The sequence below is a fragment of the Octodon degus genome, unplaced genomic scaffold (genome assembly GCF_000260255.1).
Source record: "Octodon degus isolate 3935 unplaced genomic scaffold, OctDeg1.0 scaffold00053, whole genome shotgun sequence".
Lineage (NCBI taxonomy): Eukaryota > Metazoa > Chordata > Mammalia > Rodentia > Octodontidae > Octodon > Octodon degus.
In genome coordinates this window covers 6,269,271-6,289,216 of record NW_004524629.1, presented here as the reverse complement: position 1 = coordinate 6,289,216, position 19,946 = coordinate 6,269,271, and the positions used below count along the sequence as shown (strand labels likewise).

At 37.0% G+C, this 19,946-nt stretch overlaps 1 protein-coding gene across 6 annotated transcripts in view; it reads left to right on the top strand.

The window, feature by feature from the left end:
• Usf3 (upstream transcription factor family member 3) overlaps positions 1-19,946 on the top strand; it is a 70,287-nt gene that overhangs the window by 13,827 nt on the left and 36,514 nt on the right. For 2 of the 6 annotated variants that reach the window (XM_023717568.1, XM_023717565.1), the window contains exons 2-4: positions 9,711-9,824; positions 11,691-11,755; positions 14,643-14,671. In XM_023717568.1, the coding sequence (XP_023573336.1) occupies positions 11,728-11,755; positions 14,643-14,671 (57 nt within the window). In that variant the 5' untranslated portion in view covers positions 9,711-9,824; positions 11,691-11,727. Of the gene's footprint in view, positions 1-9,710; positions 9,834-11,690; positions 11,756-14,642; positions 14,672-19,946 lie in introns of all 6 variants that reach the window. The other 4 variants (XM_023717567.1, XM_023717564.1, XM_023717569.1 and 1 more) reach the window with 2 other exon arrangements.

Genomic DNA, 19,946 nt, shown 5'->3' with positions numbered 1-19,946 from the left:
GCTTGGACTCATAGTGATCCTCCTGTTTTCAGCCTCCCCAGTGCTGAGATTACAGGCATGTGCCACCATACCCAGACTCAGTCACCGGCTTGGCATGCCTGGGAGCAGGGCCAGCACTGCGTGTGGTACCAGGGATTGAACCCTGGTCCCTGCTCTTGCCTAAGCAGGTGCTTAGTCCACTGAGCTATCTTGCTAGTGCTGCAATTAAATTTTTAAGTCTTAAAACCTAGAACTCTCTTTGAATTTAGATATAATTTTTATGCCAGGAGGAAGTGTAACTTAGACAGGTCAGGAAATAGAGGAGTTGTGGAAAATACCAAGCTGTTTACAGTAGTTACACCTGAATAGTGGGAAGAGCTGAATAGTGAGATTATAGAACAAAGAAGCTGTTCTATTTAAATTATACATTTTTGTACTCTTTGAAAATAATTTTTTCTTTTTTTCTTTTTGCCAGCTCTTTCCACCCTGAGGGAAGGGCTGTTGTGATATATGGTGCCTAGGATTGAGCTGTGGTCTCCTGTGTCTGCCTAAGCTTGCCTAAGCAGGCACTTCACACTGCTGAGCTATCTCACCAATCTGAAAATAATGTTTTTAATCCAAAGGATTACCCACATAGTTTGAAAATAGAAATTTAAAACTATTCAGAAAATCATGCTTTTTTTGGCTTATTTTTCTCAAGGTAAAGGTGATAAAAAGCTGTAGTGGCAAGACTTCATAATACGTTGCTCTTGTAGCACATGCATGGTTTCTCAAGGTTGACATTTGTGAACTTCTGTGATTGGTAGCACCAAACATGATGATACAGTTGACAGGAATGAGTGAAGACTATTAAAGCTGCAAGATTTCTTTAATCAGAAGTTAGGATTTTGCATAGGAGTTAGTGCAAAGCAAAAGACAACTTAAAATTATAAATGGATCTCCAAGTTTCCACTGAGCTGGAAAGCAGGCACTGAACCCTCAAATAGTACATGTGTGCAACACCATGCCCAGCCTGTTTTTACTTTCTCAGTGGTGTCATTTGAAGTACAGAAGCTCTTAATTTTTTATAAAGGAACTCTGCACCCTAAGGCAGGAAGAAGAGTTTTACTTGCTAAGCTAAGACAGAAGTGGCCCTCGACTAACCAGAGTGTACTTGAGCTTTCTCAGAAGAGAGGAAGACAAACAACACCTGCTTCTTGAACTATGATTATATCAATATCAGTTAACAAACAGTTCACACATGGATGACCAGTACAAAGCACTCAGCTGACTTTCTTAATGGCTCTGTTTATCCCACAGTCTTTTGAATGTGTGTTGGGGTGCCTAGTGGACAAAATGGCAGTTATGATCAAGATGAGGATTGTCATGTCAAGCTGAATCCCTACAGTACTTCCCCCTTATTTCTGTGCTCTCACTTTCATTTACTTTTTAAAACTTTGGGATTAAAATAAGTATAGAATCACCAGAAAGTATAAAAATAGTACAAAGAGTTTATGTCCCTGTGCCTTCATATATAGTGATAGGACAGTATCAAAACCTGGAAATTGACATTCACTAATCAGTTTGTGTGTGTGTGTGTGTGTGTGTGCGCTCGCACGTGCATGTGCTCGCATCAAACCTAGGGCCTTGTGCATGCAAAGCAGGAACTCTACCATTGAGCCACATCCCCAGCCACACTAATCAGTTTCTGTAATTCATCTTTTTATTATCTTTTCTGTTTACTTTGCTGTCCAATATGTTAGCCATTAGGCTTGTGTATCTAACTCAGATTTATGCTTAAATGATTTAAGATTATAAAAAATTTAAAATTTAATTCCACTAGTTCATGAACCACATTTCATGTAATGAATAGCTACATGGGACTAGTGATGTTCACATTGAATATTTCAGATACAGTTTATTTCCATCATTGCTAAAAACTCCTTCACACTAGCCTGTTCTTTTATTGAGGACCGACATGCCTTATTCATCTTTGCATCTGCAGTTTTTTTTATTTTTATTTATTTTTAATTTTAATTTTTATTTTTTTTAACATTTTATTTTATTTTATTTTTTTCAAAGTTTTATTGACAAACAGATAGCAATGAGACAGTTTCAAATCATATTGGAAGGACAGTTTCAACAAATAATACACTGCATATATTCTTCTTAGTGGTTAATTGCTGTACAAGATGAGGAATTGTGATCCCATTTACAAACACCATTAGAACAAATCATTCTATTCATTAAGAGAATGCAACTATATATCTATCCCAACCTCTTTGAATACACAGATACAAAATGGACATTCATCGGTATACCCCATTTTTTCTAAGTTCCGTTATTGAATATTATAGGTGTGTAAACTCAGCAAAATATTCTAAAAGAGTCCAGTAGCCCATAATAGCATTGGGTCTTATATTTAACTGGCAATGTCAGAAATTATTGACCTGAGTCCCCCACAGCTCAACCCAACAGCATGGCTTTATTTCTTATATTTCGACTTCATACTTTTCTACTGGATGGTTAAGACCAAGGTAAAGCAGGACCTATGCAACAAGAGTTGTAGCTTTTTGGTCTGAGAAGGACAGTGAAATGCCCTCAGGATTTGTCCTGAGATCCTGTACCTCAGATTGTAGAACCTTCATCAGTGCAGCCATGTGGATGAGTCACGGCCATTGCTTGGCCAATGTGCTCTCTGTGAAAGCCTGAGAGAGTGTCTTCTCCCCATGTGCATCTGCAGTTTTTAGGACAGCATAGGCATTTAACCCATACTTCACTGACTTGGTATAGTCTTATCTTGTTTTATAGTACTCAGGCACTGATAAAATGATACCTAGTGATTGAGCAGCAGATCTAAAGCTAGAATTCAGATTTCCTAGTTTTAGGTTCATTGATCTTTCAATACGGACCTTAATTTGTGAGTTCCTCAGTTTGTGTCAGTTTTAGAGGAAGGAGTATTAACGTAATTTATAATTCATTTTAAGTTTAGGACACACAAGAATCAACTGGGGAGCATGTAGAAGTACATATTATGGGGGCCGGGGAGATGGCTCAGTAAAATAAGCACTTCCCTGGCAAGCGCAAGGGCCTGAGGTTCAATCCCTGGTTCCACCAAAAAAAAAAAAAAGAAAAAGAAATACATATGAAACCTCTCCCATACAAGGTTCTGAGATAAGAAGAGTGTAGAAATGGAATCACATTTACGTGGACATTTAACTTTCAAAAATTGGCAGAATAACCTGTTGAGGAAAAGAAATCTTTCAACCCAATAGTATTGGAACAACTAAATATGTATGGGGAAGAAAGTGATCTTTATAATGCTTTTTTTAGACAGGGCCTTGCTGTGTAGTTCAGGCTGCCATGGAACTTTACTGTGTAGACCAGGGTGACCTTGAACTCGAGTGATCCTAGTTCTTCCTAAATTCTGGTTGGAAAAAGTGAATTTTGACCTCTCATGCCATGCATACTGTGGATCATTGATCTAAATGTAACAATTAAAACTATGAACTTTCTAGAGGTAATCTTAGAGGACTGTCTTGGGGTTGGTAATTATTTGGACAAGGTTTAAAAAGTAATTATAAAAGAAAACATTAATACTATATATTAGTGAGAACTTTTGTTCACAAAAGACACTATTAAGAAAATGAACAGGCAGGCAGCATCATGAGAAATAATAGTTGCAAACTATACAAAGGATAGGAATCTAGAATATACTATATAAAGAACACAACAAAAAAGATTTAGATAAGTCAGTGTTAATTGTTAATCTTTTTTTTTTTTTTTGAAAAACAGTATGTATTTAGAATTAGCCAGCTGAACTCAGTTTAGATGATCCCAATATTGTTGGCAGCATCCAGTGCATCATAATCAGGAGCCAGTTGAACATTTCTTCTATCAGGTCTGATTAGGGTATTGACCTTGGCCATGTCCATAGCATAGAGCTTCTTCACAGCTTGTTTGATCCGGTGCTTATTTGCTTTGACATCCACAATGAACACAAGTGTTTTCCTTGATCTTTTTCATGGTTTACTCCATGGTCAGGGGGAACTTGATGGCATAGTGGTCAGGCTTGTTTCTCCTGGAGGTGCTCTTCTGAGGGTATTCGGGCTGCCTTTGGAGCCACAATGTCTTGGGATGGCAGAAGGTGGGTGACGTTCGTATCTTCTTCTTTTTTGTGGCTATGGATGCCTTTCAGCATGGCCTTCTTGGCCTTCAAAGCTTTTGCTTTGGCTTCAGCTTTGGGAGGGGCAGGGGCTTCCTTCACCTTTGGCTACATCTTGGTAAAAAGGGCGTGATTGTTAATCTTGATTGTTAACTTGATTAGATTGAGCTATACCTAGAAAATTATTAAAGCACACTTGTCCATGTCTGTGAGGGTGTTTCCAGAGTTGGATAGGAAAGTCCTACCTGAATTGGTGACACCACCCAGTAGGCTGGGAGCTTGGTTGGAAGAAAAGCAGGAGGAAGAAACCCCAAGTATAGTCTTCTTGCTATCTCTGCTTCTGGCCACTGTGGTCTGCAGCTTTCCTCTGCCATGCTCTTCTGCCTAGCCACATGCCCAAAGGAATGCAGCTAGCCAAGGAGCGACTGACGCTGGGAGCCAAAAACTTTTCTCCTTAAATCAACTTAAGTTGATTTGTCTCAGGTATTTTATTTTATTTTATTATTTATTTATTGATTGATTTTTTGGTACTGGAATCAAACTCATGACTTCACACTTGCCAGGCAGGTGCTGTGCCACTGAGCTATATCACCAACTCTTAGGTATTTTGAAACAGTGGTGGAAAGCTGACTAATACAGAGGATAAAAAAGATAAACCACCCAATTTAAAGATCCACAAAACATGCTGGATGTGGAGGTACAGTCCTATAATCTCAGTACACTGGAGTCTGAGGCAGGATTACAAGTTGAGCCTCACCAGGGCAATTTAGCCACGTAGTGTGACTATATGTCAAAATTGTTGAAAGAGAAAGGGAATGTAGCTTAGTGCACAGGCCCTGTGTTTACTATCCAGTAGTGCAGGGGAAAAGAAGGCAAAAGATAAGAACAGACCAAAAATCATCTATACATTTCATATGTATATGAAAATAATGTTCAGTAATCATTAGGCATTAGGATAATGCAAATCAAAACTACTTTGAGATTTTTATCTTATTCCTTCCAGCCAGAATTGTTGTTGTCATGAATATAAAAAACAAAGAATATTGACATATGGGGGGGAATAAGGGAGCTTTTTTCATTGTTAGTGGAAATGTAAACTGTAGTACAACTATTATGGAAATCAATATGGAGATTCATCAAAAAACTAAAAGTAAAAATACCATTTGAAATTGGGTATGGTGGCACATGCCTGTAATACCAGCACTCAGGAAGCTGAGGCATGAGGATCATTGAAAGTTCAAGGCTAGCCTGGGCTACATAGTGACTTTAAGGACAGTCTGAATTACACAGCAAGATGCTGTCAAAGAAAGGGAGGGAGGGAGAGAGAGGGGGGACAAGAAAACATTTGATTTGATTCAGGGATACCTCTCCTGGGTATATTTCTAGTAGAATTAAAGACAACAAGCACTTGTAGAGGCCAGGGAGATGGCTCAGTAGAATAAGTGCTTGCCTGGTAAGGTCAAGGGCCTGAGTTCAATCCCCAGTTCCGAGGGGAAAAAAAAAAAACAAACAAAAAAAGCAAACAGAAGACAATAAGCACTTGGGAGGCTGAGGCAGGAGGATTATTGAGAGTTTGAGACCATCTAAAGTTACAGAGTGAGCTCAAGGATAGCCTGAACTGCATGGTGTCTCAAAAAAAAAAAAAAAAAACAATTAAAGACAACATACTGTAGTGATACGTGCATACCCATGATTATAGCCACATAGTTCACAGTAGATAAGCACTAGAGCTTTGATGCCCATCAACAAATGGCAACCTTTTTTTTTTTTTTTTTTGGCGGAACTGGGGATTGAACTCAGGCCCTTGCGCTTGCCAGGGAAGCACTTATTCCACTGAGCCATCTCCCTGGCCCCTCCCATCAACAAATGAACGGACATAAAAATACAAAAAAAAGCGGTGGGGGGGAGGGGGCAGCCAAATAGCTCAGTGGATTAAAGCACCTGTTTAGGCAGACATAGGTCCATGGGCCTGCCCTGCCAACTCTGCCCTGGGGGTGCACTGAGATGGCAGTTGAGACTGGGAGGCCTGTAATCCCAGCATTTGGGAAGCTGTAAACAGGGGGATCACTACAAGTCCAAACTACACAATGAGACCCTTGTTGACCCTGTCAACCCTGTCCTAAAAATACAAGCAACAACAAAACAAATGAACAGATAACAAAAACAGGGTATCTATCTATCTATCTATCTATCTATCTATCTATCTATCTATATTATGAAATATTATTCAGTTATAAAGAACAATGAAATCATGTCATTTGTAGCAAAATGAATAGAATTCAGGACAATCATGCTAAGCAAAATAAGCCAGACTCAGAAGCCAGATTCAACCTACATGTTGTGTCTTATATGAAAAGCCTTACATCATAAACATACAAATATAGAGAGATAATAGGAAACTATAAAATAGACTTTGGGAGATTAGAAGGGCAATTGGGGAAGTTGAGGGGTAGAGGAAGATAATGGGATTGAAAAATAGTCAAGATATATTAAATGCCTATACCATATTTCCAAGGCAAACCTCACCAATTTGTGTCATTAACATATGAGAGCTACAATCTGAGAACCATTAGATTTGATTAATTACCAAATAATTACTTAGCATAAAATGATAGTTTATAGATTACTCAGATCATATTTTAGCATTTTGATTAAAATTTATGCCCCTTAAATATTTTAAGGATTATTTGTGTTTAGTCATGTAAATATTATGTTAAAATGTCATTTTAGGCTCAGAGTTGCTCAGTAGTAGAACATGTGCTTAGCATGCATAAGGCCCTGGCTTCACTCCCCAGCATCAAAAGCAAAAAAAAAAAAAAAAGCCATTTGCTCACTAGTAGGTTAATTAGTAAGTGGACAAAGATGTATAATAATATTATGTATTCTTTTTTAACATGTGGAATGCAATTTAACATTGAAAGAATTGAACATGAAAAAGTATGTGTGTGTATATATATGTATATGTTTTGTTTTTTTAAGACAAGGTCTTTCTGTGTAGCACAGGTTGGCCTTCAACTAACGGCAGTCCTACTGCCTCAGCCTTCCAAATGCTGTGATTACAGGAAGGTACCATAATACCTAGTGACAGTACTATTTTGCATGGGATTGAGTGTAACTAAATTCATTAGAATTTGGTTTGAAATGGATATTCACAATGGCATTAGGTAAACTGGAGGAGTTCACTTTGTACTTGTTTTCCTCTTTCAATTTAAATCTTAATTTTCATCCAGTAAATGAATGCTTTACTTGTGTAATAGGTCCGTAATATCATTCACTTTAAAATTCTATATATTGGGCTCGTGAGATAGCTCAGTGGACTAAATGTCTGCTTAGGCAAGCACAGGGACTGGAGTTGGCACTGCATGCCATACCAGCCCCACCTCCGGGCATTCAGAGATGGCCCTGAGTCTGGGCATGGTGGTACACATCTGTAATCTCAGAGCTAGGGAGACTGAAGCAGGAAGATCACTGAGTCTGAACTGTGTAGTGAGACCCTATGTATATAAATACATACATATATAAAATTCTATATATTTAGTCAATTAGAACTTTCACTTTGTGACATAAACTAATCATGAGTAATATAATCATAGCATGAAATTATCTGTGAACTTTCAAAAGTGCTGTAGGGGAAAGACTAGAACTAAGAAATTGGTTGCATGCTGGAAATAGCTGTTTGGAGGATGAAGAGAAAAGAGAACTCATATATATACTGTTGGTGGGAGTCTGAAGATTGTGGAAAACAGTGTGGAGGCCCCTCAAAAAAATTTAAAATAGGACTGATATTCATATATGTTGAAAAGACATGAAGTCAGTCTGTCCAAGAGACCTCTGTATACCCATGTTTACTACGTCACTGTTCACAGTAGCCAACACAGGGAAACAAGCTAACTGTGGATCAGCTGGTTAAAAGGAATGGAATCGTCACTTACAGCACATAGATAGAAACGGAAGTTATTATGTGCTGTGAAATAAGCCAGGCACACAAAGACAAGTACCATGTGACCTTACTCATCAGTGGACTCTAAAAAATGTGGATCTTGCTGAAGTTGAGCATAAAATGGTGATTGCCAGAGGCTGAGGAAAGTGAGGAGTTGGGAGGGCAGGATAGGGAAGGTCAGTTAATGGGTACTAGGGCGTAATTGAGAGGAAGAAGTTTTGATGTTCTATTACACAGTAAGGTGAATAAGGGTAATGGGAATATACAGAGTTGTTTTTTGGGTTTTTTTTTTTTTTTTTTTTTCAGAACCAGGGATTGAACTCAGGCCCTTGCACTTGCCAGAGAAGCACTTATTCCACTGAGCCATCTCCCCGGCCCCTTGGGTTGGTTTTTTTTTTTTTTTTTTTTTTTGAATATACAGTTTTTTTTAAATTCTAGAAGAAAAATTTCAAGTGTTCTCATAAAGAAGTGATAGCGAAGGATGGTGTTGCATACTTGTAATCCAGCTATTTGGGAGGTTGAGGCAGAAGGATTGCAAGGTCAAGACCAGCCTAGCAATCTACAGGACCTATCTCAGAAAAAGAAAAATGATAAAGGTCTGGGGTGGTACTTAAATAGTAGAATGCTTGCCTTGCATATGTGTGTTCCTGGGTTCAATCTGTAATAATTTTTAAAAAATTAAAGCTGTTAGGAGATAGGTTTGCCCACTTTGAACATTATACTGTGTATACATGTGTTGAAGGTAGCTATAAATGGACATATATCTATGATTTTTATGTATCAGTTAATAAAGCTTAAAATTTCTGGAAAGTACAAATTCTATATTGATTAAAAACAGAATAAAGGAAGGGCCACAGAAAAGGAGTTTCCTACAAATAGAAGGGGTAGAAAGAATAGATACAAAGCAAATAGGAAGAAACTTTTGTTCAGGAAACATTGCCGTAAAATAGAAATAAGCTTCTCAAACTTTGTATGCCAAAAGAGAAAAAGAGGGAAGACAAGAAGGAAAAAAAAAAAAAAAAAAAAAAGCACATAAGGAACTTGTTCAAAATGCAAATTCCTGGTACTTCCCAAGTTTTCTCATTTATGGAGTCTTGGATGATGATCTGAAATCTGTTATTAATTAATTAATGTCCAGGAATAGAACTCAGGACCTTGTGTTTGCCAGGCACATACTTAGGCTGCTGAGCTATATCCCCAGCCTGTATTTGTTGTTTAGAGCATGTCTCACACACAGGTCTGAGTGCTGTCTGAAGTTTCTAGTCACTATTCTGAGAGAAAAGGGGGAAGTAGGAAATTGAAGGAAAGATCATCTTAGATTTGAGGGCAGATGTAGGTGGGGGACTTGAGGTAATCACAGGCAGTGAGGACTAAGGGACCATGAGCATGTATAGAAGAGTATTCCAGGGCCATCATGGATGATACCAAGATGATACCATCTTTGTGGGGCAGAGCATAAGTAGTCCCTTGGAAAGTGACTTGGGAGCAACTGCATTCATTTTCTTTCAAATTGTGGGGAGAATTCAGGGGCCTCCTGCATGCCACTAAAAAATCTGCCCACATACCATCACGTGCCAGCCCTTAACCCACATGCCTCTCATGGACTCCCAGCAACTGTAAACATTCACTGGTTTTTCTCTTTTGTAGTTAGAAGAAAACATAACCTATAGACCATCTTCTGGCAGAAGATGATAGATTTGGATCAGAAACGGGAGGTGTTGGAAGCCAGGAATCAAAAGTGAAGAAACTGCAAATCCTTGGGTGAGAAAGGTGACAGAGATTATTTTTTTACTTGTCCCACATCATTTGTTATCATTAAGTGGTTATCTAAAGTGAGTGTATGACCTTTGGGCCCATGCACCTTCACAAGCTATAGAGAGGAGTTAGAATAGAATAAGCTGCTGGGAGTGGGTCTTGAGTATACATTCTCTGTCGGCTGCTGTAGTGAGTACTTACTGTCATCCCCTTGTCTGCCTTAATTCCTTCTTTTGTATTTGGTTTGTTTGTTGAGCAGGGTCTCTCTAAGTAGTTTAAGCTGGCCTTGAACTTAAGCACAGGCTGCCTTGAATATTTGGCAATCCTGCCTCAGACTTCTGAGTACTTAGAATACAGGCAGGTGCCACCACTCTTGGCTATATTCCCTTTTACATTAGTAAAATTCTTTGCTTTCTAGGGGTAGAGCTTGCCCTGAAATACCTCATTAATACTTATAGCTGACATTTCTTAAATCCTTATTATTGCTAGGCACCACGTGTTGTGCTCTCCTCTATTCAAAGTCTCGCTGTCACTCTCCCTCTTTAATCCTCCCTCTCTTCCCTCTTCCTCCCTCTCCCCTCCCTGCTACCTCCCTTCCCCCCTCCCTTTTCTCTTTTCTTTCTTTCTTGATAGGTTCTTACTTCATAGTTTGGGCCAGGCTGGCCTCAAGCTTATGACACTCTTCCTGCCTGTAGTCCTTTGAGTGCTGACCTTATAGGTGTGTGTGAGGTCCTCAGTTTCCTTATATTATTTCATTCCCATCTCAAAATCACCTAGCAATGCAGGTGACACATCTGAAGTTCCAACAGGTTAGACAACTTGCCGAAGACCTGACAACTAGATAATGGCAGAAGTTCCATTTTCCAACTTTGGACTTCATCCTTGCAACTTTCTTTCCTCTCTCAGAGGAACAGGGGGCAGCAACACTTGCACCTTCTCCAGTGCCAGAACGGCCAACCGGCTCGGCAGACCCTTCAGGAAGATTGTCAGTTCCCAGGATTTAAAAGCATTAAGATTTTCATTATAGAATTATCGAAAATAACAGGAGAAAAAAGTCCCTAATATATGGTGATTTACATAATTATGATTAATATATTAATTTTTATGCCTCCAGGCTTTTCTCATATATGTGTATGTTTCCCTATAGTTTGTATCTTCTTTAGTATCCTAATATTTTATACAAGTATATGAATATAATTTTCAGGCCCAGATATTAATGACTTTCAGATGATAACCTGAGATTTTTAATTTAAAGAGAACTCAGCAAATGAATGAATGAATGAATGTTTGCCTACATACATGGACTATTACATGTGTACATTTGGGTTTTTTGTTTTTTTTTGTTTTTTTTTTGTGGAACCGGGGGTTGAACTCAGGCCCTTGCCCTTGCCTGGCAAGCACTTATTCTACTGAGCTATCTCCCTGGCCCCAGCTATCACCCCGGCCCCCATGTGTACATTTGTAAGTTTTAGTTTTTTTTATAGTTTAAATTTTGGATGACACTTCAGTGTCATGAGCAAAAATATATTCTGCAAATAAAGTATATGCTACCTATCTTTCTAAGTCTTGATCACACTTACATCCCACTTAATCTTTTTTTGATCTCTAAGGTCACAATGATGTTTTTCTGCCTCAGTATTCTCAAGCATTTTTCTGGCAGTTCTTTGCATTTAGTATTCACCAAGTTTTACATCTGCTAGTTATACTTTTTTGCCCTGTTTTCTTATACGTCTTTCCATCCACAGTATCTAACCCAGTGCTTTTTAAATATCATTTTTTTCTTAGCATTTTCATATTCAAATCAAATCATTATTGATCATTTTCTCAAGATTCTAGAATGACTAAACTTGGTCTTCTTTTGTTCCTTTGTAGGTGCTGATCACTGTCACCATGCCAGAAATGACAGAGCATGAGACTCCTACAAAAAAGCAGCACAGGTACGTATCCACAGTCCAGAAATAATGAAATTATTATATAATGATTATTATACAATAATCTAGAAATTATTATATAATAATTATACAGTTTGGTCTGGAAGCAGAAGTAGTTCCCATTTCATTAAGTAGGTAGTCCTCAGTGCACTTCCATGTAAATGCTAGAAATGATTACTCTCCAGAAATGTGAGAATAAATGTAAATAGATTTACTGAAAGGGGCATATAGTTAAACTTTACCATTTGTTTGTTATTCCATTTGCAATCTAACAAGTAATATTGACCATCAGTAGTTAAAATAGTGGATCATGATAATCTATGCTTAGTGTTTAGTTTCTAATGACATTTTTACTAGCATACCATACTCTGTAGATCCTGAAACATTTACCCACAATTTTTTTTTTATAAGTTTTTTTTTTTTTTTTTTTTTTGCGGAACCAGGGATTGAACTCAGGCCCTTGCGTTTGCCAGGGAAACACTTATTCCACTGAGCCATCTCCCCAGCAATCCTGAAACATTTAGTCTGTAGTCATTTCAAATAGACATAGACATTTTGCAACAATACAATCCTTTAATGGCAGTATGCTTTCTATAAAATACTACTTTTTAAGGATATCATCTTCTAAATGTCTGATACTTTGGGCATTGTCTCTGCTTAGAATTGCATGGCTAGTGCCTTTGCTAATATTAAAATTATTATTTTTTCTTTACTAAAGACCTACTGAATGTCTCTATTTCTATATTTGCTTCTTTTCGCTCTGTCTGTCGGTCTCTCCCCCTTGTTTCCTTCCCTCCCCCCACCACTGGGGATTGAATCCAGGGTCTTTCCCTATGCACTTAAATATATCCCCAGTGCTCATTTTATTTTATATTTTGAGAGAGGCTTTCACTAAGTTACTAAATTGTCCAGCATGGACTCAAATTTGTAATTCTGTCTCAGCCTTCCAAAGAGAATTTAGAAGTTTTGACAGTCTTTAAGGGTACAGATGCAAAAGATGGCTCAAGCACCAGTGGTCAGTGCTGAAGTGGGTTGTTGGGCAACATATTTCCCTCTCTGGGGGATTGCAGGGTTACTTGCACTTGTCCTGCCTGGGTACCAGGGCAGACATCAGAAGCTACTTATATCGCAGATACTTTGAGAATTTGCTAGCATATAAATCACATTTTTTTTAATAGCAGAAGTTTCAGTAATTGATTGTATTTTCTTTTTCTTTTTTTTTGCGGAACCAGGGATCGAACTCAGGCCCTTGCGCTTGCCAGGGAAGCGCTTATTCCACTGAGCCATCTCCCCGGCCCCATTGATTGTATTTTCAACCAAGAATGTGAAATTATGGTTATTTCCAGAAATGGTGTTTTGTAAATGTACATGGAGCTATCATTGTATTTTTCTTTTTTTTATTATTATTTTTCCCCATTCATTCCTTTTTTCTTCCTAATTTTATGTTATTTTGAAGAGTAAAAATAGAAGCAAAAACAAATAGAAAAAAAGACAGAAACAGGGTAACATACCACAATACATATGTTACAGATTTTTAATGCAGGAATAGCTAATTAATGATGGTTATATATTTTTATTGTCAAATCTGTTGCTCAGATTAACAGATATAGTTATACAAGATTGGACAAATGATTGAATATTAATGCCTGTTTTCAAGAAATCTTAATTTTTTTCCTTGCTTTTTTTTTTTTGTTTTTAATATTTATTTATTTATTTAGTTAGTTAGTTAGTTAGTTAGTTAGTGTGTGTGTGGCCAGCTCAGCCCACCAGGGGTCAGGTCCGGCTGGCATGTGGTGCTGGGGGATTGAACCGCGGTCCCTGTGCTTTGCTTAGCTTAGCTTGTTCTAAGTAGGTGCTTTAGACCACTGAGCCATCTCACCAGCCCAAAAAATGGAATAAGGAATTTTTTTTTTTTTTTTGCTCTTCGAATGCCTTCAGGGCACTTTGGCATGGCTGGAGTGTTGTGGGGATCGAACTACAGCAAACTGAGGCTGCCAGCATTGTGGAAGCAGCCACTTAAAGAACTGAGCTAGGGCTGGGCCCCCAATCCTTGTGTTTTTTGTTTTATTTATTTATATTTATATTTATTTTTGTGGCTGGCTCAGCTTGGACAGGGCTGGCGTAGCACGTGATACCAGCTTTGCCTAAGCTTGCCTAAGCAGGCACTTTAAACCACTGAGCTATCTCAATGGCCTGTTTTAATTTATTTTAAAGAGAGTATAATAATTGGTAAGACATTAGAAACAATACACATTTAGAAGTCCAAGATGAGAGATATTCAACCATGGGTTTTTATTACACATTGCTGTCCTCGAGGTAGTTGCTCAGATCACAGATATCAGCATAGATTTGGTCAAGGTGAAAATTCTAAACATTAACTGCTATTTTCAAAAAAATGGAAATGTTTAATCCTTAAGTTCAATTTCTTTCTGTTTTACTATATCTATTCTTTCAGGTTCTTACACTAGGGAGACAATATGATATTCATACACGTGGGTCTGATTCATGGCCTCTAGTTGCATCCACTTACCTATTAGATTTCTCATACCATAATGGGCACTGAGGAAATTTTCTTCAGGTGACTGCTTGTTGGTACAACAAATATCATAAAACTTAGTATTTATGGTTCTCAAAATATAAAGTATTAGTGAAATGCTTTCCCATTATCTTTTTTTCTTTTCTCTTTCATTTATGTATTTCGTACAGGTTCTCACTATGCAGTTTGGACTGGTAGGTGTTTGGCCTCCTCAGCAGGCCTGTGCTTGGTGGTTAGCTCAGTGTGCACCAGGGGCGGGGCTTGCTCATCATGTGGGTCTGCTGAGCTATCTTGCTGGCTCTCCCATTATCTTTACATTACCTTTTATCTATACTTCTCTCTTTTTTTTTTTTTCAGAAAAAAAAACCGGGAGACACACAATGCAGGTAAATATATAATTTGAGTATTACTTGTTAGCATTTTTTTGCTTTCAGAGTGAAATTGTGCCAAAGTCGATTCTAACTTTTTATGAACATCTAATAATAAATTGCTGCATTTTATTTTTTAATTGTATTTTATTAGTATTTATTTGTCATATGTGATGATTACATTCATCATTTGTACCTGTACGTAATGTATCTTTTTTTCCCATAATTTTATTGAGATACGTAATGTATCTTAATTCTTTTTTTCCCATTCCACTTCCCTCCCTTCAATCCTTCTCCCCCTCTCCATTTACAAAACCTTCATTTCCATTTTTCTCTTTTTTTAATGCCTTTCCCTTCCTTAACTTCTCTTCCTTCCCCCCTCCCTTCTTTCCTTTCACATTGAACATACTCTTTGTACTTCCCAATGTCTTCTGTTTTGATCCATTATTTCTCCTCTGGGTTTCGCATACAAGAGAAAGAATGTGATATTTAAACTTGTGTGTCTGATTTATTTTACTTAAAAGTATGGTCTTAAGGTATATCAGTTACCTATAAAATGACTTAAATTTGCCTTTCTTTATGACACAGTAGTTCTCCATTGTATATAAATACCATGTTTTTTTTTTTTTTTTTCTCCATTCATCCATTGCATATGGGCTGTTTCCCAGATTTAGCTATTACCAATTGTGCTGTTACAAACACGGGTGTGCACAGTGCTTTTAGCTCTTTAGGGAAGATACCTAGAAAAGGCACAGCTAGCTAGGTTAAATGGAACCTCTAGTTTTAGTTTTTTGAGGAATTTCCATACTGATTTCTGTAGTGGTTATACCAATTTATACTCTCACTAACAATGAAGAAGGATTTCTTTTTCCCTATACCCTTGCCAACATTTGTTATTTGTTGATTTCCTTTTTTAAAGATTTATTTATTTATTTATTTGGTACAGGGTCTTGCTATGCAGCGAAGACTTGTAGTGATCCTCCTGTCTCAGGCTCCTCTACGCTGGGATTATAGGTGTGTGGCACCACACGTGGTTCTAGGGCCTGCATGGCATGTGGTACTGGGGATCAAACTCCTGTCCTTGCTCTTCCCATTCAGGTTCTTAGACTGCTGAGCTATCTCCCTAGCCTGATTGGTTGATTTTTTTTAATTAATTTTATTGAGAAACAAATAGCAATGAGACAGTTTCAAAACCAATTAATAGGACAGTTTCAATAATTAACACATTGCATATTGTTGTCTTCACAGTGGTTTGATTTCTTGATGATAGCCATTCTTTCTGAAGTGAGATGGAATCTCAGCATTGTTTTAATTTGCATTTCTTGAATGACTAGTGATGTTGAATATTTTTTCATATATTTTCTGTTTGTACTTTTTTATCTGTTCATTTCAGATGTTCATTTAAAAAACATATTAGTATATATTTCTAATTCATGCAGTTTATAATCATCTTGGGAAATTATTACATGGTTATAATACAGCTTGTTTCTTGTTTTTAAAAATGTCTTTCCTTTTCCCTCCCTTTCCTTTCCTCTTCTAATTTCGTGTACCATTTTTCATTCCTGTTGATACTGTTAACCTTCACTAGTGTTATAGCATATAATAGTTACATTAACTAAGGTTATTAGGGTCCTGTGCATGGCATATCTTTTTTTTACTTCTTTCCCCTTCTCCTCCTCCTCACCCCTCACACTTTTTCCCTTGAACCACTTCCATATTATAAGAGATCCACGTCCTAGTCCCCATCTGTCCATCCTTTATTATTCCCTTTATTTATACTTTGCCTCATGCAAGTGAGAGCTACCATAAAGTATATGAGTTTTTGTGTTTGGTTCAGTTCATTCAACATTGTATTTTTCTGGGTGTGCCTATTTTCTTATAAATGTCTCAAAGGTGTCATTCTTGATAGCAGGAATGACATATTCTGTTATATATGGATACAACATTTTCTGTATATGATCATCTGTTGATGGATATGTAAGCTGTTTCCTGGAGATATCTATTACAAGTTGTGCTACTGGTATAGTATTTTTCTTTTTCTTCTTTTCTTTTCTTTTTTTTTTTTTTTTTTTTTTTTGCGGAACCTGGGATTAAACTTAGGCCCTTGTGCTTGCCAGGGAAGCACTTATTCCACCGAGCCATCTCCCCAGCCCCATACTGGTATAGTATTTGCTGATATGCATGTATTGTTGTAGTATAATGTCTTTATCTCTTTGAGAAAGATATCTAGCAAGGAAGTTGCTGGGTAATATGAAATTTCTAATTTCAGTTCTTTTGGAAATCCCCATACTGATTTCCATAATGGTTGTACTAGTTTCCATTCCCACCAACAATGAGGAAAGATTCCTTTTTCACCACAGCCTTGCTAGAATTTGTTACTGATTGATTTCTTAATGAATACCATCTTCTTCAGCCTTGTTTTAATTTGCAGTTTTCTAGTGTCCAGAGATGGAGAGGTTTTTTTATGTGTATTTGTTGACTATTTTTTCCTCTGTGAACTGTTGTTCATTTCTTTTGCCCATTTTTGGCTATATCTTTAATTTTAGGTGGATTGTTTTGAGTTCTTTGTGTATTTTGTATATTAATCCTCTGTCTGAGGAGTAGTTGGCAACACATTTTCTCATTCTGTAGGCTCTCTTCACTCTAATGATTCTTTGGAAATGGCCATTTTGACAATATTGATTCTGCCTAACTAGGAGCTGGAGGCATCTCCTGATGTCCTCTGTAATCGCCTTTCTCAAAGTACTGTAATTTTCTTTGTAGAGGTCTTTCACGTCCTTGTTTAGGTTAATTCTTGGTATTTCACGTTTCTTGAGGCTGCTGTGAATGGTTTCATTTTGTTTTGTTTTACACTTTTAAAAAGTCTTTGTAAAGTGAGATTTTTTTACATTAATAAAAGATAATTTAAACCTTGATTTCAGAATTAGTTTTTGTTCCTTTAAGAATAAATTGAGGGGCTGGTGAGATGGCTCAGTGGTCTGGAGCACCTACTTAGAACAAGCTAAGCTAAGCAAAACACAGGGACTGTGGTTCAATCCCCCAGCACCACATGCCAGCCAGCCCTGCCCCCTGGTGGGCTGAGCTGGCCACACACAAAATAAATAAATAAATATTAAAAAAAAAAAAGAATAAATTGATATAATCTAGTAAATATGAAATTTGATGTATGAGGATTGATTTTATTTTATTTTCTATACTTTTTGTATGTTCTTTTTTGTTTTAATTTATTTCATTTTGAAAAGTAAAAAACAAAAGCAAGAACAAAAATCAGAAACAAAGACAGAAACAGGGTAGCATACAACAATACATATGTTACAGATTTTCAAAACAAGAATAGCTGATTAAAAATGGTTGATATATTATCTATTTTTATCATCAACTCTGTTGCTCAGATTAACAGGTATAGTTATGTAAGATTAGACATATGATTGAATATTACTGCTTGCTTTCAAGAATCCTTAAATTTTTTTTCTTGTCTCTTTTTTTCTTCTCTTACCTTTTTTAAAAACTTATTTTATTTTATTTAATTAATTAATTAATTTTGTATTTTTAGGGAACAGTCTCCAGGTGTTCAGGTTCTCACTACTAGATTGGACTCATAGCGATCTGCCTGTTTACAGCCTACCAAGAGCTGTGATTACAGGCGCGCACCACCATGCTCAGTCTCAATTGCTGTCTCAGTGTGCCCTGGGGGGCGAGGTTGGCACAGCAGGCCTAGAGATTGAACTCCCAGCCCCTGTGCCTGCTTGCAGGTGCTTTAATCTGCTGAGCTATTTGGCTGGCCCTAAAAATTTATTTTAAAGAGTGCATAGTGGAAATTGATATTGCATAAGAAATCGTATACAATTAGAAGACCAAGATGATTGCTTTTGATAAACAGAAAATTCTCAGTAAAAGGAGGTCCCAGCTGAGTGAGAAAAAAAAAAAAAGGAGTTTCCAGTTGTTGAGTCTTTGAAGTATTTCCCATGCAGATTGATTTTTGTTCATGAACTGTTTGCCTACCCTTATATCTTCTATATTTTCACCTACCTTGTGTTCTAGTAAATTTAGTGTTTCTGTTTTAATGTTTAGATCTTTAATCCATTTTTACTTTAGTTTAGTGCATGGTGATAGACCCAGGTCTAGTTTTAATTTTTGGCATATGGAGAGTCAGTTTTTCCAGCACCATTTGTTAAAGAGGTTATCTTTATTTCAGTGAACATTTTGGCCCATTTGTCAAAGTTAAGATAGCTGAGTGTGTTTATAGTTGTATTTGCATCTTCTAATATGTTCCATTGATCCTTGGGTCTGTTTTTTTGCCTGTACCATGCTGATTTTATCACAGTAGCTTTGTACTATAATTTCAGGCCAGGGATTGTAATGCCTCTTGCCTTGCCTTTGCTATTCTAGGTGTTTTCTGGTTCCAAATAAATTTTAGGAATGTTTTCTCTAGATCTGTGAGGTATTTTGATGGTATTTAGATAGGGATTGCATTAAATCTGTATATTAATTTTGGGAGTATGGCAAGCTTCACAATGTTGATTCTTTCTATCCAGTAAAAAGGAAATCTTTCCATTTTCTGAAATCATCTTCTATCTCTTTTTTCAGAGTACTGTAATTTTCATTGCAAAGATCTTTTACTTCCTTAGTTAGATTAATTCCTAGGTATTCCTTTTTTTTGGATGCTCTTGTGAAGGCTATTGTTTCTCTAATTTCTTTCTCAGTGTGTTATCTGTGTAGAAGAATGCTATTGATTTTTGGGTATTGATTTTGTATCCTGCTATGCTACTGAATTTGTGTATTAATTCTAGAAGCTTCTTGGTGGAGTTTTTTGGGTCTTCCAAGTAGAGTATCATGTCATCTGCAAATAATGATAACTTAACTTCTTCTTTACCTATTCTTATTGCTTTTATTTCTCTCTCTTGTCTAATGGCTCTAGCTAATGATTCCACAACTGTATTGAATAGGCATGATGATAGAGGACATCCTTGTTTTGTATCTAACTTGAGATTAAATGATTTCAGTTTTTCCCCATTTATGTTGACTGTTGGACTGTCATAGATGGCTTTTTATCAGATTGACATAGAGGCCAGCTATTCCAGTTTTCTGTAGGACTTTGATCATGAATGAGTGTTGTACTTTATCAAAAGCCTTTTCTGCATCAGTTGAGATGATAATGTGGTTTTTGTTTTTGGCTCTATTGATGTATTGATGTAGTGTCTTAGGTTTATAGATTTGAGTATGTTGAACCATCCTTGCATCCTTGGGATGAATCCTACCTGGTCATGGTGTATAACCTTTTTTTTTTTTTTTT